The sequence below is a fragment of the Lepidochelys kempii genome, chromosome 5 (genome assembly GCF_965140265.1).
Source record: "Lepidochelys kempii isolate rLepKem1 chromosome 5, rLepKem1.hap2, whole genome shotgun sequence".
Taxonomy (NCBI): Eukaryota; Metazoa; Chordata; order Testudines; family Cheloniidae; genus Lepidochelys; species Lepidochelys kempii.
In genome coordinates this window covers 109,949,802-109,977,634 of record NC_133260.1, presented here as the reverse complement: position 1 = coordinate 109,977,634, position 27,833 = coordinate 109,949,802, and the positions used below count along the sequence as shown (strand labels likewise).

At 41.8% G+C, this 27,833-nt stretch overlaps 1 protein-coding gene across 1 annotated transcript in view; it reads right to left on the bottom strand.

Moving 5' to 3' along the window:
* Window positions 1-511: 511 nt before the first annotated feature.
* SNAPC3 (small nuclear RNA activating complex polypeptide 3) overlaps window positions 512-27,833 on the bottom strand; it is a 41,127-nt gene continuing 13,805 nt past the window's right edge. Inside the window, exons 3-9 of the mRNA XM_073345461.1 lie at window positions 25,675-25,759; window positions 24,196-24,300; window positions 23,388-23,537; window positions 21,203-21,285; window positions 19,493-19,657; window positions 18,603-18,710; window positions 512-16,089 (exon numbers count right to left, since the gene is read on the bottom strand). Coding sequence (XP_073201562.1) covers window positions 15,942-16,089; window positions 18,603-18,710; window positions 19,493-19,657; window positions 21,203-21,285; window positions 23,388-23,537; window positions 24,196-24,300; window positions 25,675-25,759 — 844 coding nt within the window. The 3' untranslated portion in view covers window positions 512-15,941. The remainder of the gene's footprint in view (window positions 16,090-18,602; window positions 18,711-19,492; window positions 19,658-21,202; window positions 21,286-23,387; window positions 23,538-24,195; window positions 24,301-25,674; window positions 25,760-27,833) is intronic.

The window sequence follows — 27,833 nt, the reverse complement described above, 5'->3', positions numbered from 1 at the left end:
CACCAACAACCACATACCACACAACAGAACCACTAACCCAGGAACTTATCCTTGCAACAAAGCCCGTTGCCAATTGTGCCCACATATCTATTCAGGGGACACCATCACAGGGCCTAATAACATCAGCCACACTATCAGAGGCTCGTTCACCTGCACATCCACCAATGTGATCTATGCCATCATGTGCCAGCAATGCCCCTCTGCCATGTACATTGGTCAAACTGGACAGTCTCTACGTAAAAGAATAAATGGACACAAATCAGATGTCAAGAATTATAACATTCATAAACCAGTCGGAGAACACTTCAATCTCTCTGGTCACGCAATCACAGACATGAAGGTCGCTATCTTAAAACAAAAAAACTTCAAATCCAGACTCCAGCGAGAAACTGCTGAATTGGAATTCATTTGCAAATTGGATACTATTAATTTAGGCTTAAATAGAGACTGGGAGTGGCTAAGTCATTATGCAAGGTAGCCTGTTTCCTCTTGTTTTTTCCTACCCCCCCCCCCCCAGATGCTCTGGTTTAACTTGGATTTAAACCTGGAGAATGGTCAGTTTAGATGAGCTATTACCAGCAGGAGAGTGAGTTTGTGTGTGTATGGGGGTGGGGGGGATGTGAGAAAACCTTGATCTATGCAGGAAATAGCCCGACTTGATTATGTAAAGAGTTGTCACTTTGGATGGGCTAGCACCAGCAGGAGAGTGAATTTGTGTGGGGGCGTGGAGGGTGAGAAAACCTGGATTTGTGCTGGAAATGGCCCACCTGTTGATCACTTTAGATAAGCTATTACCAGCAGGACAGTGGGGTGGGAGGAGGTATTGTTTCATGATTTCTGTGTGTATATAAAGTCTGCTGCAGTTTCCACGGTAAACATCTGATGAAGTGAGCTGTAGCTCACGAAAGCTCATGCTCAAATAAATTGGTTAGTCTCTAAGGTGCCACAAGTACTCCTTTTCTTTTTGCGAATTTTTCAGTGCTTATACTAAACTTAGCTTTTTGGAACAAACTTCTTGTCATTCTTCATAACAGTAGCAGTGTAGGGTGTATTAATGTGAAGACCAAGAGCACTGCAGTTTTTTTCTTAGCTGGCTGTAGGGCATAGATGGAAAGTTTAAGAATCACTCAGTTTTATTGCATCTTGTAAGTGAGACATTTTTCTAAATTAGCACTTAATATTAATTGTTACAAATTAGTTAACATACAGTTCTATAAACTTAGGCTCCATTTTTTAAATTTCTCAATTGCACAGTGTCAAAACTATAGATGCAAGGATTTGTTTATTTTCCTACATGTTTAAGGAAAAAACTCCCTATACATTATCTGAATTAACGTGAACTAAAATTGAGTCCCTAGGTAGCTCAATGTTTATTTTAAGTGGTTAGCTGTATGTGTATTGATGGAGATATCTATGTCTGTATTGTCACGCATATCTATTACACATAAAAATTTAACTTTTACATTAGTAGTTTTCCTTATAATTTTTATGCTCTAACAGTATTCATGAAGACTAAGTAATAAAGCACCAAAAATAATACATATGCAGTGTCTTTCCCTAGGTCCCCTAATCCCCTTCAACCAAAACAGGGATAGCTATATATAATATCTAGGGAAGGTCTCCACTATTTTCCTAATCAGGAGTTTAGAACAAGTAAAGTAGAGAGGGTTCCTGAATGCCCCATCTCAACTTTTAGAAAATACTTAGTACCATAAAAGGACTAGCCCTCAAGGAGACAGTTAAAATTTGCAGTGGGGACAGGCAGGGTTGTGAATCTTTAGCCCAGTTACCTGACCCTGATACAACACAATTAAGTTGTGTCTCATGATAAATGTAAGTGGGTCCCTAGACTCTACTGTTTTCATAGTGTAGATGGGTCTTTCTATTTAAACCTGGATATAGGTACTATATAGTCGAACTAATATTTAGCCTTAAGTATTAGAGTTTAAATTTAGCATTTCTGTTGTGCAGGTGGATAACACCATGTCTATTATGCTTCACATTTTTATTAATGATATAGTTCCATTGCTGTGCATGACCCTTTACAAGAGAGGTTATAGCCTTGCCTTGAGAAACCTACACTCAAAGGCCCCAGTCCTGCAGATTAAGCTGCATAATTGGACCATGGACCCACTCAGTGTAACTTGCTATTAAGCACTGAATTTTAGTGCATCCATAGATTTAGCTCCTGTGCATGAGCAGTTTTTGTCCCTTAACCAGAAATATATAGAAAACACAATTTGCATCCATACTGTTTGCACTGAGTGATTAAGAAACTAAACAATCCCTCAATTTGCAGAATTGATCATTGATCTTTGTATACTTAATTTTATATTTTAATTCTATTAAAAGTTATGTATTAGGTGTAGCAAAATAAAATGTCTTCCTTACAGGATATTAAAAACACCACCTTGAATTCCACCTCCAAATTCAACAGTAGCCACTGCTGCTCCCAATATAACCCTCAACTGTCTACACATCAAAATTGATCCAGAATAAGGTAAGGTGAGAATTTAAAACAGATTTTCCTCCTATGAAATGTATACACTGTACAGTTGGCCAAATGCATTAAGGGAGATGGTTAGGAGTTCACTTGTTTCTAAACCAATCGACAGGGACTCCACGCAGATACCAGTGTGGACCGTTGGTCAAGCTCCTGTGCCATTGTCCACCTGGCCCTCAGAATAGAGAGCATAGTGGCAGTGTCTGGACCATCACTGTGCTCCAGCAATCCCTGGCTTAAATTCTGGCTCTTTGGGGTCACAGGCAGCTGGGTAGAGTAACACTAAACTACAGCATGCAGGAAGCTTTCAATCAACCCCAACATGGGAGCTGCAAATGGCTTCTTTGCAGCCTAAAATCTATTGTGTACATATGAAAATTTGGGATTCTGTACTTTATTAGAAACCTGTAAGAGTTTAGTTATAAAAGTTGTTTAAGTTCAAGTACACAAAAGGTTGTTACAAGGAGGAGGGGAAAAAATTGTTCTCTGAGGATAGAACAAGAAGCAATGGACTTAAATTGCAGCAAGGACGGTTTAGGTTGGACATTAGGAAAAACTTCCTGTCAGGGTGGTTAAGCACCAGAATAAATTGCCTAAGGAGGTTGAAGAATCTCCATCACTGGAGATTTTTAAGAGCAGGTTAGACAAACACCTGTCAGGGATGATCTAGCTAATACTTAGTCCTGCTGTGAGTGTAGGAGAGTGAACTAGATAATCTCTTGAGATCCCTTCTAGTCCTATGATTCTCTCACATTTTCTTTTGCTTGAATGACAGGGCTAGAGTCTGGGAAGGTATAAATCCTTCCCTCGTCAGTCATCTTGTACTGCATTCTAATCTGTCTTTCATGGACATGAAAGACAGTCATGGTTCTCCTAAGTTATTATTTCCACTTGTTTTTTTCCAAAGTGGATTAAACTAATTCAGAATAAGGCACTCTTACTCTGGAGTAAGAGAAGCAACACATGGAGTTCGTCAGGAGCAGCTATTCTGGAATCACTCTATGTGCAGATGCGCTATTAGCAAACTGTCACCACATTCAGTTTCTATGTGATCTCAAAATGTAGCCTTGTGTAGAGTGCATTAAAACAGTCAAATGTTGATGGGACAGAGGCATGGCTGTGCAGCTAAATCTGCAAACAAAAAAAAACCTTACTCACTTTATACATGCAGATGGTTGCTTTACACTGGGATTTGTACACCATCCACATGCTTAGAGCTGGTCAGAAAGTGTGTTGTATTGCTCAGGAAAATTTTTTTTGAAGAAAACATATTTTTCAGTCTACCCACGGAATTTTGCAATGTGTCCCTATACCTGTTCTATACTGCACTGTGTTCTAGGTACTGATCCTACAGTTCAGCTTCAAGCAACTGCACATGTCCCTTTCACTGTAGGTGTGTGCATATCTTGTGCACAGTTGTCAGATTTTTCCCTCCATGGTACCCATGGGGGCAGTGTGAGTGCCCTCTGGTACCTCGCACCACTGCACACAGGTATAAAGGGCCACACTGCCCCTTCCTACTGCCAGTGACTGTTGTTGGAGCTGCAATCCTTTCATTTGCTAGTCTTCCCTCTTTCAGTGTACATAGTACCTAGAGTATTAGTTTTCAGTCTATTGTATTCGTACGTAGTTAGATATAAGAATAAATTTAGAGTATTTTTCTAGAGGGGCATTACCAGTTCCCAATTGGGTACCAGACTAATGCCATCTCCTCCAGGCTTCAAGGCCTGTCGCTCATGTAACAAATCAATGCCAGTGAGCAACCCACACCTCAGCTGCCTTAAGTGTCTGGGAGAGGTGCATGTGAGTGACCAGTGTCTCATCTGTACAAGGTTCAAACCCCAATCAAAAATAAAAAAGACAGGGCTGCCACACTCAAGTACCTGCTTATGGAATCTGTGTATGTTCACATCTGTTAGGAGTGCTCCCCTGATCCAACTGAGTCAAGAGGCAGATCCTCAGTGGTGGTACCTAAGAAGAGGCTACATAAGTCTTCCAAAGATTGGCTAAAGGTGCCTTTGAAATCTACGGTGAAGGCACTGAGCGAAGGTAAGCTCAAAGAGGCAGTCTGTAAATCAGGAGGGATTGCTGACTCTGAAGCCCAGGAAGGAGCTGTTCAGACCAGTTTCTGAAGGGCCAGTGCACCTTTTATTATGGGAGACTCAAGAGCCCTTTCTGGTGCTGTCTACACCCAAGTCTTTCGAGGCAGCCACAAAGTTGCTTAACCTACTGGTGCCTGCTTCCCTCAGTGTTCAGGAATCTCACCTGTACTGAGATTAGAGCATGCCCCTACAGTCCCAGCTCCAGAGTACCATTTGGTACTGGTGACTTCTAGAGTTGCTGAACCTCTCTGTTGGGTTCTCTCCAGAAGGAAGCCAGTGATAATCTTGGCAGTACCCCCACCTCCAGTCTCAAAGCCGGTCTTCCTGGTACTGACGGGGTCAGCTTCCCTGTGGTCTGAGGACTTATCAGACCAAATGTGTCTTGTATTGAGCATACCTAGTAACCCCAGTGGGATACCTGTTCACTATGTCTCGGCTCTCTAAGGATCTATGGCCTGTATATCTGGATCCTACCACCACATCAGTGGCCCTTCTAGACCCCTTGTGGCTTCCCTCCACATTCTAGAGCCTCTCCGCTCCCATTCCGCCCTTCTACATCTGCTAGGTGCCAGGAGCATCTGCAGCAGGGTTACTGCTTTCCCTCCCTAGTGCAGGCATCAGTACCATGCAGGGGAAGGAGCGGGCTGAGGACTCTCCTGTGGAGGACTGGAGAGGGACCGCCTCAACAACCCACAGCCTTCTCTTCTTCGTCTCCTTCTGAAGCAGTAGTGACTGAGTCTATGTTGCCCCCTTCTCATAATTTCAGAACTCATCAAGACTGGCTAAGGAGGGTGGCTGTAGCTCTAGATATCCAACCAGAAGATGTGCAAGAAAGGACACAGGCTCATGGACATTTTAGCCTGTGCAGGACCCTCTAAAGGTAGCTCTTCCTATTAATGAGGCCATCCTGGAACCTGTCAAGATGTTATGGCAGACCTTGACCTCCCTGTTCCCCACTGCTAAAAAGGGTAGAGAGAAGATACTATGTCCCTTCACCTGGATTTGAGCACTTCTGCACATGTTCCTCCAGGCACCCTGGCAGTTGCTGGTGCTAACAAAAAAAGAGAGACAGGCCTCAACTCTGAAAGAAAAAGACCAGATCAGCAGAAAGCTTAATTCCATTGAAAGTTTACAGTTTAGGATCATGAACCAGCAGGCTCTCCTGCCTCATTACAATTTTAGCCTTTGGGATAATATCCTGTTCAAATTTCAAAGAAACTTCCAGATGAGATAAAGCAGAAGTTCATTGCGATGGAGGAGGAGGGCAAATTAGTTATCAAAACAGCATTGCAAGCGAGCCTGGATGGGGCAGACTCTGTTGCTCAAGCTATAGCTTCTGCTCTCACTATGCGGCATTCATCTTGGCCTCATTCATGAGATGCAACAGATCACTGAAGACCTCCCATTTGAAGGCCTCTTGCTCTTTTCTGATAAAACGGATGAGAGGCTTTATAGACTTAAGAATTCGAGGGTGACCCTTAAATCTCTAGCGATTTATACACTGGTAAAAAAAAAAAAAAGTTTCACCCACAGCAGTCCCAGCGGTTTCATCCCTTCTTGCCACACACCAAGGACTTGTGCAAAAAGAGAGAGAGAAGTTACAAGAGGCACCCTCCATTTCCCCCCTTCTTCTGCACCTGCCAGTTGTTCTAGGAAAACTGGGTCTTCTAAACAATCATTTTGACCTGTTGGTTGAGAGCAGTTTACCACTTCCCAGAGTACTATTTTTATTCAGCCCAATTTTGACCAACTGTCTATCCCACTTCCTGAGTGTTTGGACCTACATCACTATGGATCAGTGGGTGTTAATCACAGTCGAACAGGGATACACCCTTCAATTTATTTCTGTTCCCCCTTTTCATCCGCCTTTCTAGCCCCTCTTCACAGGCCACTTTCACAAGTGTGCCTTTTCATGAGATGTAGTCTCTCCTTCTCGTGGGGGCCATACACCAAGTCCCTGTGTCATTCAGACAGAAGGGATTTTACTCCCATTTCTTCCTAATCCTGAAGGCAAAGGTGGGGTTTCAGGCCTATTTTAGATTTAAAGCAGCTAAATAAGTTTCTAAAGAAAACAAAATTCTATTCCAGCATCTATTATCCCTTCCTTAGCTACTGGGGACTGGTATTTGGCTCTTGACTTAAAGGATACTTATTTTCATATAGCAATTCATCAGAAAGTTTCATGGTTCATGGATCCTACTCCCAATTTGAAGTACAGCCTTTCAGACTGTTGGCAGCCCCTTGCATATTTACAAAATGCATGACTGTAATTGCAGCATTCCTGCAAAGGTTGGGAGTCCACGTATTCCATTACCTAGACAACTAGCTAGTAAGAGGCCAATCCAGGTCTCAGTTATTCTCCAGCGTATTGACTATTCAGTCCATTTTTGATGCAAAGGGTCTCCTACTCAATACAAAGAAATCTATCCTGACTCCGGTTCAAAGAACAGAATTCATTGCGCTGTCCCGGACTCTACAAAGGTCAGGGCTTTCCTACTGGGAGCAGAGATTACAAACAAGGCAGGTCACTGCTCTAGACCTAATAGTGCACCTTGTCACTATGGTTCTACCTCAAACTTCTACGTCACATGAGGCATACACTTACATGGTGCAGCATGCCAGACTGCACCTCAGAGAACTGTAGAGTTGGTTTGTCTGTTTGTTCACTGACCCATCATCATATGGACATAGTGGTTCAAAAACGTGCTCTGGTCTCGTCCTCCCACACTAGTGGATAAAACCCTTGAATGTATGCATGGGAGTTCCCTTTGACCCTCCACAGCAGAGACACACTGCAGTCACAGATGCATTGAATCTAGGTTGGGGAGGTCACTTAGGTCCTCTTCAGACTCAGGGGCTTTGGTCTCCACAGAATCTAAGCCTCCACATAAATATCAGGGAGCTTCAGGCCATCTGTTAGCCTGCCTGATGTTCCTTCAATATATTGGGGTGGAATTTCTTGTTGTTCACAGACAACACAGCAGCCCTGTTCTATGTAGACAAACAAGGAGGGCTCAATTGATGAAGTTATGCCAGGAGGCGATCCTTTGGAAATTTTGCGTTGCCAGTTCTGTCCTGAAAGCTGCTTCCTTCTGGGAGTTCAAAACACTCTGGCAGACTACTTGAGCAGGTCTTTTTCAGGTCACCATGAGCGGTCTCTTCCCCCAAATATGTCCAGGTCCATTTTCCAGCAGTGGGGAACTTCCTGAGTAGACCTCTTTGCAATAAGAGCAAACAAAATGTCATGTTTTGTTCTTGAGCAAATCACAGCCTGGGTTCACTGACAGGTGCTTTCCTCCTACCCTGGTCAAAAGGCCTGTTGTATGCCTTCCCTCCAGTTCTGCTCCTACCCCAAATCTTGTCCAAAGTCAAGCAAAATTCCTCTCACCTTATTCTAGTACCCGCAGCATGGCCCAGTCAATATTGTTTTTTGACTCTACTAGTCAAACCTCCACTGTTGCTCCTGAGAGATGTGATCTCCCGGGACTACGCCACCTCCTTCATCCCAGCCTTCAGGCCCTGCACCTGAGACAGTGTCGATGCGCCAACTCAGAATGAGATTGCTCTAAGGGAGTGCAGAAAGTTCTGCTGAGTAGCAGGAAGCCTTCAACTAGGTCTACTTACCTTGCAAAATGGAATAGATTCTCTGTTGGGTCTACACAAAGGTGTCACCGCAGTTCAACCTCCAGTTTACCATACCTTGGACTATAGTTTGTTTCTGAAACAACAAGAGCTCTCTCTTAGTTTCATCCAAGTCCACCAGGCAACTATTCCACCCTCCCATGGATAACCAGTCTGTTTTTCCAAATCTTATTTCTAAAGGGTTTGCACTGATTATACTCTCAGTTCACAGCCCAGTTCCACAGTGGAGTTTAAATTTAGTTCTAGTAAAGTTGATGGGTTCCTCCTGTGAGCTGCTAGCAACTTGTTCTATTACACCTATCTATAAGGGTGACTCTCTTGGTAGTTATAATTTCAGTCAGGACAGTAGGGGAGATACGAGCTTTAGTATCAGAGCCTCCCTATAAAATTTTCTTTAGAGAAGGTTTTCCTTGGACCTCACCCAAAATTCCTGACTAAAGTGGATTCTGATTTTCATATTAATAGAGAAATTTACTTACCAACTTTCTTTCCAAAGCCTCATTTGAGTACATGGGAAGAAAAACTCCATACTCTAAATGTTGGAAGAGCTTTGGCTTTTTACCTAGATCAGACTAGGCCATTCAGGTTTCTGTTTCAGCTCTTCATTGCAGTTTCAGACAGAGTAAAGGGCCACCCAGTAGCCACTCAGAGGATCTCTGCTTGGATTTCCAGCTATATTCATTTATGCTACTGATTGGCTGATATTGCTCCTCCAAGTAAAGTTGTAGCTCACTCAGCTAGGTCGCGGGCAGCTTTTGAGCTTTTCCGGCTCATGTGTCCATCTTGGAGATTTGTAAGACGGCGATGTGATCATCGGTCCGTACCTTTTTCTCTCACTATGCCATCTCTCATCAATCTAGAGATGATGCCAGATTTCGACAGGTGGTTTTACAATCACTGTATAAGTAGACGCTGAACCCACCTCCAGTTCAAAGTGCTTGTGAGTCACTTACAATGGAATGGACATGTGCAATCATTCAAAGAACAGCAGCAGTTACCTCCCTTTCCATAACTGTCATTCTGCGAGAGGTGTTGCACATTCCCATTCCACAACCTACCCTCCTTCCAGAAGTCTTCCTTAGAAAGGAACAGACAAGGGTTGGAGGCAGCATGGTCCTCTATTGAGACCAATCACACTACCCTGACAGGTACTGCTGAGGGGAAAATCTCCAACTGTGTATGAGGTGTGCGCACACACGTACAATAGAATGTACATTTGCAAGAGATCTCAAAGAACAACAGTTATGGAAAGATAAGTAACCATTTTTTCCCAAGAACAACTCCCTCCAGAAGCATCTTGTGGGAGATTTGAAAATGCATTCCGGGAACTCAGGGGAATTGGGTGAAAGACATCAACCTTCTATTATTCTCCCAGGAACAAACTATTTCCAAATCCTTTTCATGAAATGGAGGTTAGATAATCAAGGCACTGTCAGGATGCCAAACTCTTCTAACAGAGGTGAGAAGAACTCTTGATTTCTCACAAATTATACTTGTGAAATTGAATACAGAATAAGTTTAGTTACAGCTTTACTTTTCAAACCACAAGTTTACTAGGGTTCATGCAATTGGGCAATATAACTAGATGTTTTGTAAAGCAAAATGGTGCTGTTGTGATGTAAACTCAAGTGCCTGAGCAGGATTAGAAAGCAATGTTTCTCTGTTCAAGTCAATTTTTACTGTAAGATTGTACACCAGTAGTATGAGGAACTAAGGTGTACTAAGTTTCCAGCTTTCCCTCAAAGTGAGAAGCAAAGGTCTACCTCACCATTGTGCTGGCAAAGTGCTAAATATTATGGGGTGGTAAATGCCCAAAGATTTGGCAAGGTTGAAAATACTTGGTTTAGAAATAATTATTATTCGTGTTTAACAGATTAACCACTTCCTCTTCCTCACAACACTCAAAGCTAGGAACTGAGATTTAAGATAACTGGATTCTGTAGCTAGGTTTTGCTACCTGGCCAATGAGGTCAGCTGCTTTGGTCATTAGTTTGCTCCTTTAGAACTTACCTGCATCAATGTGCAGGTTTTAATTAATTCACGCTTGTGAAGTGCTTGAGAAGCTCAGGGTGAAACATGATGTATCAGCACAAAATATTCTTTTCCTTAAAGAAAACTGGAGTACATGGATAAAAGGTGAACATCATTCTAAATACTTTTTAGCAGTCTCTGTCACTGTATCAGTACCATACCTGGGCTCAGTGCCCCATTTTCATAGCACATGCATTTCCCTGCAGGAACTGAAGTCTGATGCACAGTAGGACTGAGACGGCAAGTTTGTATGTGCCAAGAAGTGGGTGCCTTAAATCTATTTTTTCACCAGACCCATTTGCCCTTCCCTGGGCCACTGAGAAGCAGAGGGCTTCACCCCTCTTCTAAGACATGAAAAGCCTCATGCTTCTCACAGGCTTCTGCCAACATAGCAACCAGCCTCTTGGCAAGGATCCACTCCCAGCTCTCATCTTATTCTTTCTGCTCTTTCAGTGTGCACCTCCTTCTCCCTCAGAAACCAGCAGCATGGAACATAGGGGACAGTTGGACAGGCCCGTGCGAGATGGTCATAGCTGGTCTATAGTAGAAAGATGAGCATGGGTCATGTCTCTGAGGACAAGAAATCCTCTCTGATCCTGCTCCAAGGCATTCTAGTGGCCACTAAGCCCACTTGGGAACATTACCATTAGCAAATGTCACAATCTCTGGTCTGCAATTTCCATTACATACAAATGGATTCTGCTTGGCAGCAGACGGTCAAGTTTGTATTCCCATTTGACTACTTTGTTAGAGGTAAGACAAGTTTTACCTATTTAGAGATTTATTCATGAGATCTAGCAACAAGAATGTTGTTAGTGGATTTTTTCTTTTTTTCTAAAAAAACTTCAGAGGCTAAAAAAAGCATCCCTGATGAATTTCTAGTGGTTCTCAACCAGGGGTATGTGTACCTGTGGGGGGTAGGCACAGATCTTTCAGGGGGTTCATCAACTCATTTAGATATTTGCCTAGTTTTACAACAGGCTACATAAAAAGCACTAGCAAAGTCAGTACAAACTAAAATTTCATCCAGACAATGACTTGTTTATACTGCTCTGTATATTATACACTGAAATGTAACTCCTTCTGGGAGTTCAAAATACTCTGGCAGACTGCCTGAGCAGGTCTTTTGCAGGTCACCACGAGGGGTCTCTTCCCCAAAATGTGTCCAGGTCCACTGAAATGTAAGTACAATATTTGTATTCCAATTGATTTTATAATTATACGGTAAAAATGAGACAGTAAGCAGTTTTTCAGTAATAGTGTGGCCAACACTATTTTTATGTCTGATTTTGTCAGCAAGTAACTTTTAAGTGGGGTGAAACTTGGGGATATGCAAGACATCAGATTTCTGAAAGGGGTACAGTAGTCTGGAAAGGTTGAGAGCCACTGCCCTGGTTGATCCCAGGCAGAACTAGTTGCAAGAGCTCTCTTGTACATGCACGCTCTCTATTCCTGATCTCCTAGAGTAAGTGGCTCTCCAGACTCTGAATGCTTTAGGTAGGACGGCCATTGCTCAACCACAAGCCCTGAAGTTGCCCTTTGTCACCTACGTGCAGAGCTCATACTTGTTCATAGCTTATGTTCTAAAACTCTAACAAACCTAAACCGAGGCACAGATATGTGGAAGGTGATTTAAGATGCACACGATGCAGGAGTCACAGCTACATGTAATATCAGGGGCAGTGACTGATGCTTGAAAGCAGATGACTATTGTTTTGAAGAGGCCCAATTTGGTCTAATTTTAGACATTGAGTAGGAGTGAGGCTGTGTGTCTAGATGCATGCCACCCTGACAATGCCTCGTTTTTACATCTCTGTCATGGCAACAGCTACTGGTATCAGGTGGAGATTTAAAAAATAATTTTAAAAAATATATATAAAAAAATTAACGCTGCAGTCCAGTGGATTGGGCATTGGAAGGGGACTCAGGAGAGCTGAATTCTCTACACAGCTATTCAGCTGACTTGCTGTGTGACCTTGAGCAAGTCTGTGCCTCTTTTTCCAGTTCCAGGCTTTGCTCACCTACTCTCTTTAGTCCGTAAGCCTTTTGGATCAGAGACCCGTGCATTTCTTGCATGCTCACGTGGCGGTAGTGCTTTTCAATGTTGTGCAAGAGCCCTGCTTTCAATTCTTGCGTTTATTTTCTGAGGACCCAGGGCTTCAGTTAATACAACCATCCAAAAAAGTCACAAGCCTGCATCTATAACAATATAGGCTTTAAGAACTTGTCTGTACTTTGATGGGAAGCTTTAGATGCTTATATGCATCACTGGACGTATGTTACGTTATCAAGTAATAAAAGCCCTATTGTAATGCTTAGGTGCCAAGAGGACACAATTGAGGTTAATTCTGCATTTCCTGCCCCTAGTGCAATTAGTGCCAACCGTGTAACATTTTTTCATATAATAGGTATTCATAAGAAACAAAGTATTTGTTAAAAACACTAGGTACATAGACTAGGTACTAAGGCCTGGTCTACATGTACAACTTAGGTTGACCTAGCTACTTCATTCAGGGCTACGAAAATTTCACAACTCGTACATCTACAGTAACCCCACTGCAGGTGCAGCTAGGTGGATGGAAAAATTCTTCTGTCAACCTAGCTCCCGCCTCTTGGGGGGGGGGGGGGGGAGAAAGGGGTGGATTTACCACAGTGATGGAAAAACCCCTTTCAGCACTGCAGCAAGCGTCTAGAGCACCGTGCTACAGCAGTGTAGCTACAGCGGTGCTGCTGTAAGGCTACGTCTACACTACAGCCACAAGTCAGCTTCATTCCCTCTCAGAATGTCAGTCACTCATCAAGAAAAGCAGAGCAAGCCAGAAAATATAAAAAGGTATGATCTTTTCTCATTTATCTTCATGGGGTGTGAAACAGACGTTGAAGTTGTGATCATTTAAATGCTAACATCATTAAACAAGTAGCCAAAACACAAAAACCCGGCCGGTATCTTACAAATTTAATTATAAATGGACAGCTGGGGCCGTTACTGGGTTTGACTCAGCGGGCTCATTCAGAAGAGAACACTAAACCAAAAACCAGACACAGCTGTCCTGTGACAGCTCCTGGGACTCAAGGAATTAAAGGATTTTTCAAACTATAATTTCGTGTGATCTTTTTACTCAATGTAGCATTCAAGTCACTTCATTTGGCATGTGATAGGGCCAGAGTACAACACATACAACATAAGTAGCACTCCTCTATCTCCCCTGTGAAAATACATAAATATAGCGAATTCTCACAACCAGAGCTGTAACTTGTATCTCTGAGCATTATCAGATAAATAGAGGACTGGCTCTAGCAAGTTGTTTTTGTTTTGTTTTTTTTTAAACCTATATAAAACAGTCATTTTAAGATAAGTTTGTCTAAGACTTTGCCTTGCAGAGGTGAGAGGGTGAAGTGGTAAATTAGCCAGGTTATTTAGAGCAAACAGGATAGAAAAGAGTTTTTATTATTAAAACTATAGATCAAACTTAAATTTTTGGTTTCCTCATCTCAGAATTTTTCTTCTATTCTTTTTAGTAAGAAAACTTGTACTGATTGGCCTCTTAGAATTCAGATAGATAAGCTGTCACACAACAAAACAGTAGCTTTAGAAATTACACCAGCTGTCTATCTAATCACAGTTGCAGTGCTAAAGAGGACTGGAAAGCCCATATGTTAATAGAAGGCAGCCAAAGAAGAGGGGCTAAGCATCACTCTTGGAATGCTACTCTTTGAAGGAAACATGAAAGTTGCAATAAGAGTTGCATTCCAAAGGGAATTTTTAGAAAAACCTTTATAGCAGCACAAACCAGCCTACTGTGAAAAGAGACAGAACACTAGGTAGGGCTCAAGAGCATGCATATTTCAAATGCGTTTTTTACTCACACCCATCCACATTCTAGATACCAGCCATGAAATAGCTCTGCCTCTATTAAGACCTTTTAAGGAAAAAAATTGGATGAATTGCAGAGCTGGAATACTGGTGAAATGTTTCCTATAGTCTTGCTTTCACCTAACTGGCTTCTCCCCCATTAATACTCAGTCTAAGATAATGATGGTTTGAGTTTGGTGGATCAATCACCACTAAATGTACCACACACTTGCACTTAGACACTGAGACCTACCACAAATCTCCCCACCTTCCATCCCAAGTGGAAGGTGCACTTCTTTGACCTTATTTTCAAAGGACATACACCACAGCAGATATAAGAGTAAAATAAAAATAAACCTCACATAATTCTTCTCACAGTAGAGGAAGGGAGAAAGCACCACTGACTGATCCTAGTCACAATGCTTAACGTGCCACAGGAAGGCATTCAGATACAAAAGTGATGGACACAGTGTGACCCCAATCCTCTGCCAACACTTACACAGATACTTAATTTTTTAAGTCAGTGGGATTACACACAATAGTGAAGTTAAGCATATGTGCAAGTGTTGGCAGGACTGAGGCATATAAAAACCTGAATAATACAGAATCCGTTCTGACAAACCTTTTTCATTTTTACACAGGGAGAAGGCAATTCCATGCTGAGCAAAGCAGATTTTTTTTTTTTTTTGAAAGCTGATGGACTTTTGAAATTTACAAGAGAAGAGCAATTCATGCTATTACTCTTACCAAACAGCAGAGGTCTGTTCTGTTCAACTTCCCAGAATTTCAGATTACTAAAAAACAAAAACAAACTCTACATCTAGGCTCCCTGGAAGATTGAAATATATCTTGGCAAGCAGAGGTACTCTTACTTACGTAATACTGCATGAGCAAAATAAAGTTGGCTGACAGGTCACATTTTAATTAGATTATAGGACTTTATTAAGTTTCAATATAGAGAAGTCAAGTAATATTAAAATAGCAAAAATGCACTTGCAACCAATAATGCCCATTACGAACTATAAATGATAAACTCAGGAGCACAGGAATTGAAATAAACATGAAATTCATTTGAAATGTAGGGCACTGTGCACTGCTAAATGCAACATATTTTACTCTTCACAAATGCCTATTCCTTCAGAGAGAGAAAGAAGAAAGGAGAATGTGTTGAGATGAACAAGCAGCCATTGCTTGAAGCAAGAGACCTGGAAATAAACTAGCACTCTGTGACTGGTTTCTTAGGATGTATTCTCTCCTCTTGATTGGTTTGGATTACTGCCATCAGAGTTAATGAAAGTCATCTGCCCTTGTTCAGAGGAGACTATGGCCAGAATTTTCAAACCAGGGTGCCTACAAGTCAAATGGAGTATCCTCTGAAGTTAATGGAAGCCAGGGGTGCTCAGCTTTTAAAGATCAGATTTCTTTTATTCAGGACCCTAGTTTTGGACACCCAGATTTATAAGTGTGAGTCTCTCTGCCTAGAAGTCTATAGTTCCACACTTAATGTACGACAGGCACTTCAAAAAAAAAAAAGCAAGCAGCGCTTTTTTACATTTTTATAGTTAAAACGAAGCGTGGCTGAGGCGGTTTCCTCCACACTAATCCACTGTGTAAAAGTAAATGCTCCCTTTCTGGATTACCAACAAGATTCAAAAACTTGATGGGCGCAGGAACCTCCCCTTCTGAACAAAGGAATGATGGCCTATCCCAAACCCCAGCAGTATTTCAGACAACATCTGTTCAGAACCACCCAACCGCCACTGCAGCAGATTCACGGTTCCAGTTCACTGAATTCGTTCTCGTTGAAGCCTTAGTTGAAAGTCCCTGGGTCAACGTAAGGGTAAGCAAGGAACTCTCCCAGTTTATTGCCTTCTGCATCATAATGGAGCATTCGAAAACAAACGTCACAGAAGAAACAGGGGTCCTCTGGAGCGAGACTGTCCTCATTAGTCACCCACCTGCAGGTTTTAAAACACAGGTGTTTCACTTTAGACTGACACATTTAATGTGTATAGGACACACCCCCATCAAAATCTTATTCTTAGATTCGTTAGACCTGTACATGCAGTGAACACCTGTACATGCAGTGAAATATGAAAGATACCATAACCCACTGTGGTGAGTCTTATCCTTGCCATCTTACTCCATTTCCCAGCAGAGGCAGCTCCTTCCCAAACCTGTTTGCCAAGAACCACATTCCTTTAATCACGTCCACGAACTTGCTGCTACAGCAGCAGCATCTAGCATGGGCTGTGTCCTTACTTGTTCTGTGAAGCTCTTAGCAAACTTTTGGGTACTCAAATTAAAATACAGTATGAAGCTCCCATTCATTGCCTGGCAACTTAATACAAATTAAAACTATTTGCCTGGGGAGGGGGAGGAATGTAGATGTACAATAGCTTCCCCAATTATGCAAACTGCTTGAGCAACAACCAAACCTGTTCAGAGAATTGGGAATCAACTGAATGGGGAGACACGCTTTGTTAGAAACCGAGGTTGAGATAATTGGGATTGACACTGAACACTGCCATCCAAAGTCTAGTGCTTTTCCTCACGGTCGTTAGAATTGAATTTTTAATCTAAGTTCTCTTACTTACTGTTGTCAATTAGCTGACAAGTGGCAGTTTTAATTATATATTAAGAGCTTGCATTGTTTTTGATGCAGTTTGGTCACTTGTGAAATTTTGTTTACACATGTGCATCTACATATATGGACGCACAATATTTTCCTTTCAGTCATAAGCTTGAATGAGGCAGGGGAGACTGGGTTAAATAGGGAGGGTGCTGCTCTATACCTCTCAACAGAGGTGAAGTTATCATCAATACAGATGTCAAGATGAGGAACGGTAGACGCGCAGCGAAATAATTATATGGTAGCACTTAGAGAACCTGTCACAGATCAAAGACACCCACACCCAGTGTACTGAGGTATTATATAAACATAGTAGAAACCCGGAGTGTAGATGGGCTGCACTAATGTAAGAAATGACTTGCAAAAGAGAAAGGTAAGCTGTACTGTTACCAGTCACTATTTGCACCCGTGCAGCACATTTACACTAGGGGGTTTGCACTAGTGAACTATAGCTACACTGGTGCAAATACTTGCATTGTAGACAAGGCCTTTGCTACTCATTAAAAAACCAGTGACTGAAGATGCTATCCAGCACAGATTAGAACATGCAGAGATGTCCAGCCAAAGCTGTTCTGGCCAGCTGGGGCTCAGCATCTCCCCGCTTAATCCTGGTTTTAATATAATGGAGTTAGAGAACATCACCTCTGGTAATGCATTCCCCACCCTGTCTTTCCCCGACATTGATCCTTTGGCTCCACCTGCCCTTATGGTCAGACTCCTCAGATGGATTATGGCCACGTCTGATAGCATCCAGGGGACTTGCTAAGAACACCAAGATGGGCTGTCCCAACAGCATTCTGCCTGATTATCTTTGAGTGATCCAATGACAAAATACTGAAGATAAAGGAGCACAATCCATGTATCAGACTGGGATAAGGGGCATGAACGCTCACTTAGAGCAACCAGCCAAAACTTGGTTTTGAAGTGACCTAGACAAAACTCGATAAAACACCAGGGTGTCATATCTAGCCTTTGGGACTGGTTTACTTTCCTGATACAGATATTTCTACTGTGCCTGAGGATGGGCTTTTCGTAAGACCAGATGAATGGAATGTAAAATATTGCAGGGGACAGAGGGTTTGCTCACAGTTCTTTCTAATTAGAACAAACAGCTAGCAAAGCCTGTGTGTGGATTAGCACAAATGGCCACAGATGTATTTTTCTGCATACACAGCCTAAAGAGACGGGGGGGGGGGGGGATGACCTAGTAAACTGCTGAGGAGAAAAGCTACATTTTTTGTCTTTTTAACCTTTAAAATTACTGCATTGAAATACTTAAAGCTGTATAGTAAAATCAGGGTGTTAGCTTTACTCCTATTCCTCTACTATCTATACTTTAATGCAGACACTGTTTTTTAAAACAGATACAACACATGGACTCCTGAAAAAGAGACTCTGATTTAGTCTTGTTATAATCATTGTTTTAATCTAGCATTTTGCTCTATAAAAACCTTAAAATAAATACATCTGGGCTCTGGGCTCATATTCTAAGTGTCAAACATAAGAGAGCTGTCCAAAAGTTTACCACCCTCTTTTCCACTCTCTTTTGGTTATCCTACAAGAGTTTCCCCTATCGTTCAATAATCTGTAGGATGGGCACGACAGGGACATTCTTCAGAAAATGAGACAGTAACTGAGGATTTGTGTATAACAAAAAAGTGTGTTGTGCCTTGCTAATAATTTGAATTAGTTCTATATGGACACAAACACCTGGAGTACAAGGACAGAGGATGTTGATTTAAAAAAAAAAAAAAAAAAAGACACCTAGAAAGATTTCTGTTAACAGAAGTCATAGATGGATGAAGAAACCACACTAACCAAATAGCACTGGCCACTTACCTGGCTGTATACATTTTGCATACAAAGCATTTTCTAGTCCATAACCAATGCTTCTTGATTTGCAAGGGATACAGGGTCCTATCCAGGCAGTCATCCTGATGAACAAGCCTTGCACAGAGAGGAACAGAATAAGGGCTTGGCTACATTGCATCATTTTATTGTGTCTGAACACCGTCACGGACAGGCAGGTTAGAGGACAATGCTGTTCACAATTTAGAGGCCAGTGCAGACTAGGGAAAGTCACATTCAGAATTGTGGCACACAGACATAAATCTTAAGACATGAATACTAGTCGCATCATATCACAGACTCACTCGTATGGGTCAGTGGTAAAGCTGATCTCCATTAGACATGTAATGCCCTATCCTGGGAGATGTCAAGTGCCACCTAAGAGACGCTCAGTGTAAACCCTAGGTATAGCAGGCTTATGGGAACAAAAGCTTTTTGGCTTCCTCTATAAGTGAGAGAACTGAAGGAGTATTCCTGCCTGCCATACATTGAGCATTCCTACTGAGGACAACAGGAATGCTCACCAAATCATGGGAGACACTGAGTATCTTGCAGGAGCAGGCTGTTAACAAAAGGCAAAGGAGTGCAGGACCTGGGCCAATCCAGTATTAGTTTTATGGCTGTTTTACTACATGATGGTCTATCATTTCCCTTCTGTTTATCTCCTTCCTTGCTGCAGAGGATTAGGTGCATACAGAATAAAATCTTTTTACTAAGCCAATTCTGCATAAAAATTACACTATTATACTGTAGAAATTATTCTACTTCAGCTTTCTGAAGTAGTGTTGATATTAGTGTTTATCAAGCACTCTCTGACATCAAGAGAGAAAGCAAAGCACTTATAGTAACTGCATGAGCATTCCCAAATAGTAATAATTTACCTTATGTCTGTGATGATAATGATATGCTCACAATCTCCTTGGTGACAGAAGAGGTATGGAAAACCAACTTTGATGGACAAGTCATTAAACGTGTAGTCCTCCATTTTAGCAGTCTGAAGGTTCCCATAGCCTCGGTCATGAGATTCTGACCACTCAATAATTGTTCTGAAATTTCATGGACAGACCATAGTTAGGATTGCTATATTAGAAGCTGAAAACGTATGAAAGTTAGCTATGCACCTAGTATTTTAGGTGAGTCAAACTCTTCATCAGGTCACTGATTACAAAAAAAAAAGTTACCAACATTTCTTATATATGTGTGTGTCGGGATTTGCTGAACACCACGTTTCCACAGAGTTATACACTGTGCCTTGAGACTGCCCAGAATCCAATGCCAATCGTTTTTCTAAAGAAATCCAAGTAAAGTTGAGGACTTTCCTGGCCATGCATGGAAGTCATGTGATGTGTAGCATGCCAAGCCTCCATCACCTTTTGCATGGTTATTTCTGAGCTCAGCTCACATTTATTGGATTTTCTAGAACATGCTCGTCGCTAAGTAGCATTTATTCACACTTCTCTGAGCTAGGAAAGTTTGACCATCCTCATTTTGTGAGCAGAGAAGTGAGGCACAGAGATCATACGTCTTGCCCAACATTGCACAGCAAGTCTGTGGCACAGTAAGGAACCAAATCCAGCTGTGAGGGTTTTCTATACTGACCACCATAATAGTGCAGCTCCCGACAAAGGCAGTAGGGCCTTCATATAAACAGGTATTGACTGGTTAATTCAGTAAGTTTTCAAAATTGAACCACAGTTTGAAATGGTTTCAAAGACACCTGCCACCATAGCTCGACCCCTCTCCTTTCTCAGGGCTGATCACGTAACTTCTCTCTGCCAACTCCAGGAAGCACTTGTGTAGAAAGTATTCAATGTATGCTCAGTAATGGGAGGAAGAGACTAGGGGTTGCTAGATTCACAAAAACAGCACATTTTTAATTTGTGGCTGAGCTGCCAATTTCCCCTTTTCTTTTTTTTTCTTTTTTGAGGCACCCTTTAGCAGTCTTTGGGTTTGTCTACATGGCACCATAGTAGTCTCTACATGGGCATGAAATACAGAGCACTCTGATTGCCCCACATAGACCACGTTGGCATAAACTAAAACTTACCTAGTGCGCACTGACATAGTCCTGTTTGAAATGGGATTACATCAATGCACACCTTTTAGTTTGCACTGGCAGGGTCTACATGGGGCAGGTAGCCCGCGCTACAATTCACACCCCTGTAGAACACCTTACGGCACTGTGTAGACAAGCCCTTTGTAAATAGCCAGGGCATTTTAAAGTCTAGTCCAGGCAAAACTGCAGCTGCCAGTCCTTTCCCCTTCATAGAACTTGTTCCCAACAAATAAATGGACCCAGCTCATACAGAGGAAGCAGTTTTAGATCTTCAGGAAGATCAGTTCAGTGCTGGGGATGGCTATGGAAGGGGAGAGAAATTAGGGGGTTTTCCAAGAAGGAGAGAAAAGGTGAGTACAAAGAATAGGGCAGGCAAGGAGGATAAGCTTTAAAATGTACTAACTGGGGAATTATTTTAGCTCCACATAGGCATTAAAAGTTCCTGTTCCTAGAAACATCACATAGCAGCAGCAGAATCAGTCAAATTTCTCTTCTCTAAGGGTCTCCTCCCACTAAGGGACTGTGCATACTATACCTGCTGAGATCTCTGCACTCTGAGTGCCTTCTATCATTGTAAAAAACGCCTTCAAAATAAAAGAAAGCAGATTTGTAGAGATCCTTGGACAAAGAGAGAGAGAGAGAGACACAACATTAGTACTGTACTACAAAACAATAGATTAAACAACAGAAACCTTGCAAAATTAAGCTTATTTGTGGTACTCTTTATGGATGTACATTATATTTGGCTGTATCATTCTGTCAGTGTTTAAGCAGAGCTTCCCATTGGTTTCACTGGGGAGTTCAGCTTAAATATTGATGTCAAAATATGGCTTGTTGCATAGTCACTGGCTACAGTGTGTGATTTTTTGCAAACAATACAGAACTAAAATTTAGGGCAGAGTTATTCTGTTGACGGCAAACTGATCATGCTGTAATAATGTTTCTTTTCTTATTATTTCCCCATTCTGCTACTCACAGATTTCTAAAAACCCATGAGCATCATTTACAGAATTTAGGCACAACTCTCCAGGTGCTGAAAACTAGCAAGGTCAGAGCAGGCTGTGCCACAAGGCCCGCTGTTCCCCAGGATGCCAAGTCATCAACTCTACTGCAATCCTGCAGACAAAACACATATATTAAAAGGTAGCCATGTGGCAATAGTGACTACTCACACCTCCATAAACATTTGGAAGGTCAAATCATCCCCCTTTTGGGTGCTCTGAAGAGATCCAGCATCCCACAAAATGCTCTCTTAATTACACAATTTGTCAGAGATAGGCCATTTGTACCACACATTTTCTCACAGAGGATAATTAATGTTTTATGCCATTCATATCGGCATTAACAGGGCTCATAGAATTCTGCATCACTAGAAATTATTGAAGCTAGCTAATGAGTATCCACTATTTACACAAGTTCTGTGACAAGGCTGTGTAGATTAACTCTTATATAAAAGAGTGAGCTCCTTTGCTAAACTCTATTCATATCAACTAGGCAGGAACAAATAAAAAAAGAGGAAAAAACTATCTGGCAAAATAACCATGTGTTATTCTGTTAATCAGCTGCGCTTTACAATACATGGAGAGCTGTACACGTGGACAGGCTAAAATTAGCAGCAAGTAGTATTTATATGAATAGAAAATGCAGTCATACCATAAAGCATTTTTTTTATTATGGGTTTGGGAACTTAAAACAATAGAAAGGTACACAAAAGGAAATAGATTAACCTCACAAATATATAGCTGAAAGTAAGTGAAGAGCCTCCACAAGGTCTCTCTCTCTATAGAGAAGTTTATATATATATATATATATATATTATTAAGGAACAGCGGGAACCATTGCATAAGTAAGGCAGATGCCAATTTCCCCTCAGGAGCATCCCACAGTAAATTATAGATTACTTTTTGGAGAACCTGGGGTTATTTTTTAAATAATCATTTAAATGGGGACAGAGAAAGGTAGTCTTTTATCGCCATTCAAAAAACTTTAAGCACTGATCTATTCATTCTCAGATTAATAACTTTTTAATTTACAAAAGTAAAATTCTGTAAAGAAAGCTGAAGGCTGCTTTGGGATGTTAGCCGGACTCTATATAGAAACATATTTTAAGAATGTAGCTCTTCAAATAATTTTGTTGTAATTTAGGAAAGTTTTACATATATGTTATATGTGTAATTGTGCATAGCTATAAAATACAATTAGTATATATACTTCGTATGTACATGCATGTGTTTACAAAGTTTAACAGTAATTTTAAGAAGTCACAATAAGTGCAGAGTGTGCAAAAGATTTTTCCATATTTTAATTGCCAAGGAAAACAGAAGAGCTGATGTCTCACTTTGACAGGCATCTGGTGACTTCTGGCAACTAACTTTAGCTGTAATGGTTATGTTCTAGTGCTCAGAAACATGTGAGGCATTTCATAGACCCTAATAATAGATAAACACTCATTTTTTATCTTCAAAGCATTCTGAAAGTTATGCTAGCGCATCTTCTATCCATGTAGCTCAAAAAGCATTCTGCAAAGATCAGTAAATCTCTCTCAGATTACAGATGTATCTTGGTATTAAATTTGGCCTCCCACCATGATATCTGGATACTAACAAGTATGTAATCTAACTTCACCATTACATTTTACTGTTGGGGAGGGGGAGGGGGCGGGGGCGGAAACAAAGCACAAACACATACACACTCAACCCCTTTACATTAGATGACTGTACCTTGCTAATGTGCTCTGGTGCCTGGTCAGGGTGGCTGCTGAACTCACCACCCATCTGAAGGTCGCTGACACAGGAAATGGAGTCTCTGAGCTCAGTGAGTTTTTGACTCCCCAACACAAGCACTGTCTGATAAGGTTTGTGATCTTTATGCTACAAAAGAAACAGTGAGCAGCCTTCAGTTCACAACAGGGCCAGAATGTCTTTACCACCAGCACGGCTACAGAATGACTAATTGGAGTCATTAGCAGCACAAGGCCTAACTCCTCCCCATAAAAGGCTGACATCAGCTTTCCACAGCCCCTCTAAAGCTGCAGCCAGTTTTTAGAGCAAGGAACTAATTTGAAGCACAAGACTCAAAGTTTTTCATGGCTGCAAATAACTAGGAATGAAAGATTAAGTCATGTGATGAAATCTCCAGGAATATGTCCAACCAAAGTTGGCAACCCTACAAGTAACTTGAGTACAACTGTTGGCCAGCCCCACAGAGCTCACCTTAGTTCTACATGCTACACATTCTGATCTACAGTAAAACTATGAATTTACTACTGAACCATTAAGAAAAGACTGAAACTTTTACAACTACCACCTAGAATCACAGAAAGCCAGTCTCTAGCAGCCTTTGAGTGTGATTTATGGTACGCTTATACAGTGTCTCACACAGTGGACCCGCAATTCGGATAAATTGTAGTAGCACCTACAGGTTAACTGATAAAGAAGAAGTGATTTCAGTGAGACTGCTTGTGGAGTGAGAACTATTCAAGGTGGGAAAAAGCATCAGAATCTGACCCAGAGAGTTTTTAATACCAACCTTCTGAAATATGACAGGATAGAAGATGTTCAGAGTTAGGAAAAGTTCTCCTTCCTCAATTAGATCTGCTGGATCTTTTGGCCTCTTTCCAATTGCATGAGACTCCTAGGAAGAGAAAATGTTAATACACATGTCTGAGTGCATTCTGTTGCAAACTGTACAATGGATTAGAAACTAAACATGGGAGAAGTGAGCGAAAACAAGAGACTAGTGCTAATGATGTACATTTACTTTACTCAACCCAAATGTCAAGCAAATCCAAGCCAAGACGCCAGCACTACCATGCCTCTCATCCTCCTATAAGTACAAACTAGCATGTTCTGGATATGAGCTGAAAGCATTTTTGTTATGCTCTTTCCTTAAGATGAACCCCCAGCTGTCAAACAGAGTAAGGGAGGTAATTTCTCCCTTTTCTAACAGTTGGGGAACGTTGCCCCAAACAAAAACAGACTTCTGGCTGAAAAAGGATTTCACTGCAATCTGGCCACCACAAAGTGCTCTTTAGCTTTAAGAGCAGAGATGCTTGCTGCTGCTGTAGCCCCATGCAGAGATAAGTGCTAGTCCTTGAAGTGAAAGCTAATTGGACTATCACTGGAGTCTCTTTTGCTAATGTAAGCAAAACTCAGACTGTCTAGTATGTTTTACTTACAATAATAGATTCCATTGCAACTACTGACATTGCCGTATTAGAGCATCAATTGCCGGACATGTGCCTTCTTTTTAAAGAGCTTGGCTCACAGGACTGCTAAGTAGCTCCTACTGTTTTCTAGAAAATATCTGTGTCAACTCCTTACCCCCCATTTGGTTTTGATTTGTTTCTTATGTATACTACACAATGTTAAAACACACACACAGGACAAGGCAAGGGGAGGCAGCAGCGTTAAGCGCATATAAGGAGGGCCACACAGGGAAATTCTTAACTTTCATCATGTCTGGTGTTTTTCTTGTATAGCCAATTGATTCCAGGAGCTGGAAATTTAGGGATTTCACCTTTCATTTTTAAAAAAAAAGTCTGTCCCTTATGGTTGTGGATATTTTTGTTTTAAATTAAAGATGAGGTTGTGACCCCATCCCATGACTCCTGAGCTCTCGGCATGGCTATAGCGCCTATGCCTTGATCATATTACATGTCTGTACAGCACATTGGGGCACCTATACAGAACAGTATTCATGTTATCAGTAATATTATGTTCATGCTTAGAAGCCCCAGCCAAGATTGGAATCCCATTGTGTTAAGGACTCTACAAACACAGTGAGAGACCGTCCCTTCCCCAAAAGTGTTGCAGTGTAGGCTACCCTCTTATAGGAGCATATGTCATCTTAGTCACTGTTTGCAAACTCATAGTACAATAGTGTGGTGATATACGTGGCTTCACCAGCAAAGCAAAAACAAAAAGCAAACGAAGCCCTTGTGAGCTGTTTTCTTGACATTGTTTGATTGTCTTCAGAATCTGGAAGGAGAAGAGGGGGGAATCTTACCATCTCATAAGTAAATGTTTCTTGTCTGCAAGTGCGATCTACAATTATGGTTTCTTCTCGCCTCTCCAGGGCCTTCTTTCTAATTCTTGATAGGGTTGGGGTCAACAAGAGAGAGATACAAGGCAAAATGGCATTACAAAGCCTGCTGTTTATTGTAACTAGACAGATTTTAAAACGACATGGGAACTGCAATGCTGGTTTAAAATGGAATAAACTGAACACTTCCAGAGAGATGAGGCTTGGCCAGCTGGTCAACTGACCAGTTGAATAATGTCAGCTGACCAGTCATTTGACCACCTGTTATTTGACCATGGTCAAATATTCCAGAAATAATGTTCCAATGTAGGCAGAAGCCTATCTTTTTGATTACATCATGGTGTAGCAAGCCTATATAAGTGTCTTGATCACTCATTTTACTTCATGCTAATGCCACCTGTTCAGAAAAACTCACTGAACTAACTGAAAGTTCAACATCTAGATTGTTCTAGAAGATTTCAGCCAAACACTGTATGGATGTATATCTTTGTATATCAAACCATCAACGTACATGGAAGTTTACAAAGAATATTAAATGGGTTAAAATCCAGGGTGGAATCCATGAAGGGAGTCCAGTGTTGCAATGCTGAGCATCACAGTGCATAACTTTCAGACACCTAGAAAATCAAACCACCACCACTGTGGTCCACAAGGCCAAATTAAGTACCTAGGCTCCCTATACAATAAAAAGGGAAGAGACAGGTGCCTACAAATGCAATCCACAAAAGCCAGCATGCTAGGCAAGGAGCCACCAAAGCTAGCTGAAGAGCGATGCTGACAACAGGGGCATGTACTAAACCCTGTCCCTCTCTTGGGGATAGACACCTAAATCCAGGCTGCAAGAAGATACCTAGCCCTCCTAGTGATCCACGAATGGGAACCCGCTGCCTTGAGTGAGGTGACTTAGATGCTCTCTATAAATATATCAGAGGGATAAATACCGGAAAGGGAGAGGAATTATTTAAGCTCAGTACCAATGTGGACACAAGAACAAATGGATATAAACTGGCCACCACGAAGTTTAGACTTGAAATTAGACGAAGGTTTCTAACCATCAGAGGAGTGAAGTTTTGGAATAGCCTTCCAAGGGAAGCAGTGGAGGCAAAAGATCTATCTGGCTTTAAGATTAAACTCGATAAGTTTATGGAGGAGATGGTATGATGAGATAACATGATTTTGGTAATTAAATATTCATGGTAAATAGGCCTGATGGGATGTTAGATGGGGTGGGATCTGAGTTACCCAGGAAAGAATTTTCTGTAGTATCTGGCAGGTGAATCTTGCCCATATGCTCAGGGTTTAGCTGATCACCATATTTGGGGTTGTGAAGGAATTTTCCTCCAGGGCAGATCGGAAGAGGCCCTGGAGGTTTTTCGCCGTACTCCGTAGCATAGGGCACGGGTCACTTGCTGGAGAATTCTCTGCTCCTTGAAGTCTTTAAACCATGATTTGAGGACTTCAGTAGCTCAGACATAGGTGAGAGGTTTTTTGCAGGAGTGGGTGGGTGAAATTCTGTGGCCTGCGTTGTGCAGGAGGTCAGACTAGATGATCACAATGGTCCCTTCTGACCTTAGTATCTATGAATCTATAAAATCTCATGCTTCAGCTGGTCACCTGCAGGAGTCAGAAAGGGATTGTTTACCCCTCGACCCCCACTATAGGTGTGGTTTGTTTTTCTCTGTAGCATTAGAGATGGCCACAGTTGTCGATTGAACCCTGGACAGAATAAGCCAGTACTCTGAGGTGGTACTGGGGATTCTCTCTCTTCAGTGCTTGGTTGGCTGGTTCTTGCTCACACGCTCAGGGTATGTCTTCACTACCCGCCGGTCCAACGGGTAGTGATCGATCTATTGGGGATCGATTTACCGCATCTCATCTAGACGCGATAAATCAATCCCCTAATCGATGCCTGTACTCCACCTCGGCAGGCGGAGTCGACGGTCGACTCGCCGCCATGAGGACGGCCAGGTAAGTTGAACTAAGATACTTCGACTTCAGCTACACGAATAGCATAGCGGAAGTTGTGTATCTTAGTTCAACCCCCCAACTCCCAAGTGTAGCCCAGGCCCCAGGCTCTAACTGGTGAGACTGGCAGTGACCTTAGGGTTTTTTGCCTTCCTCTT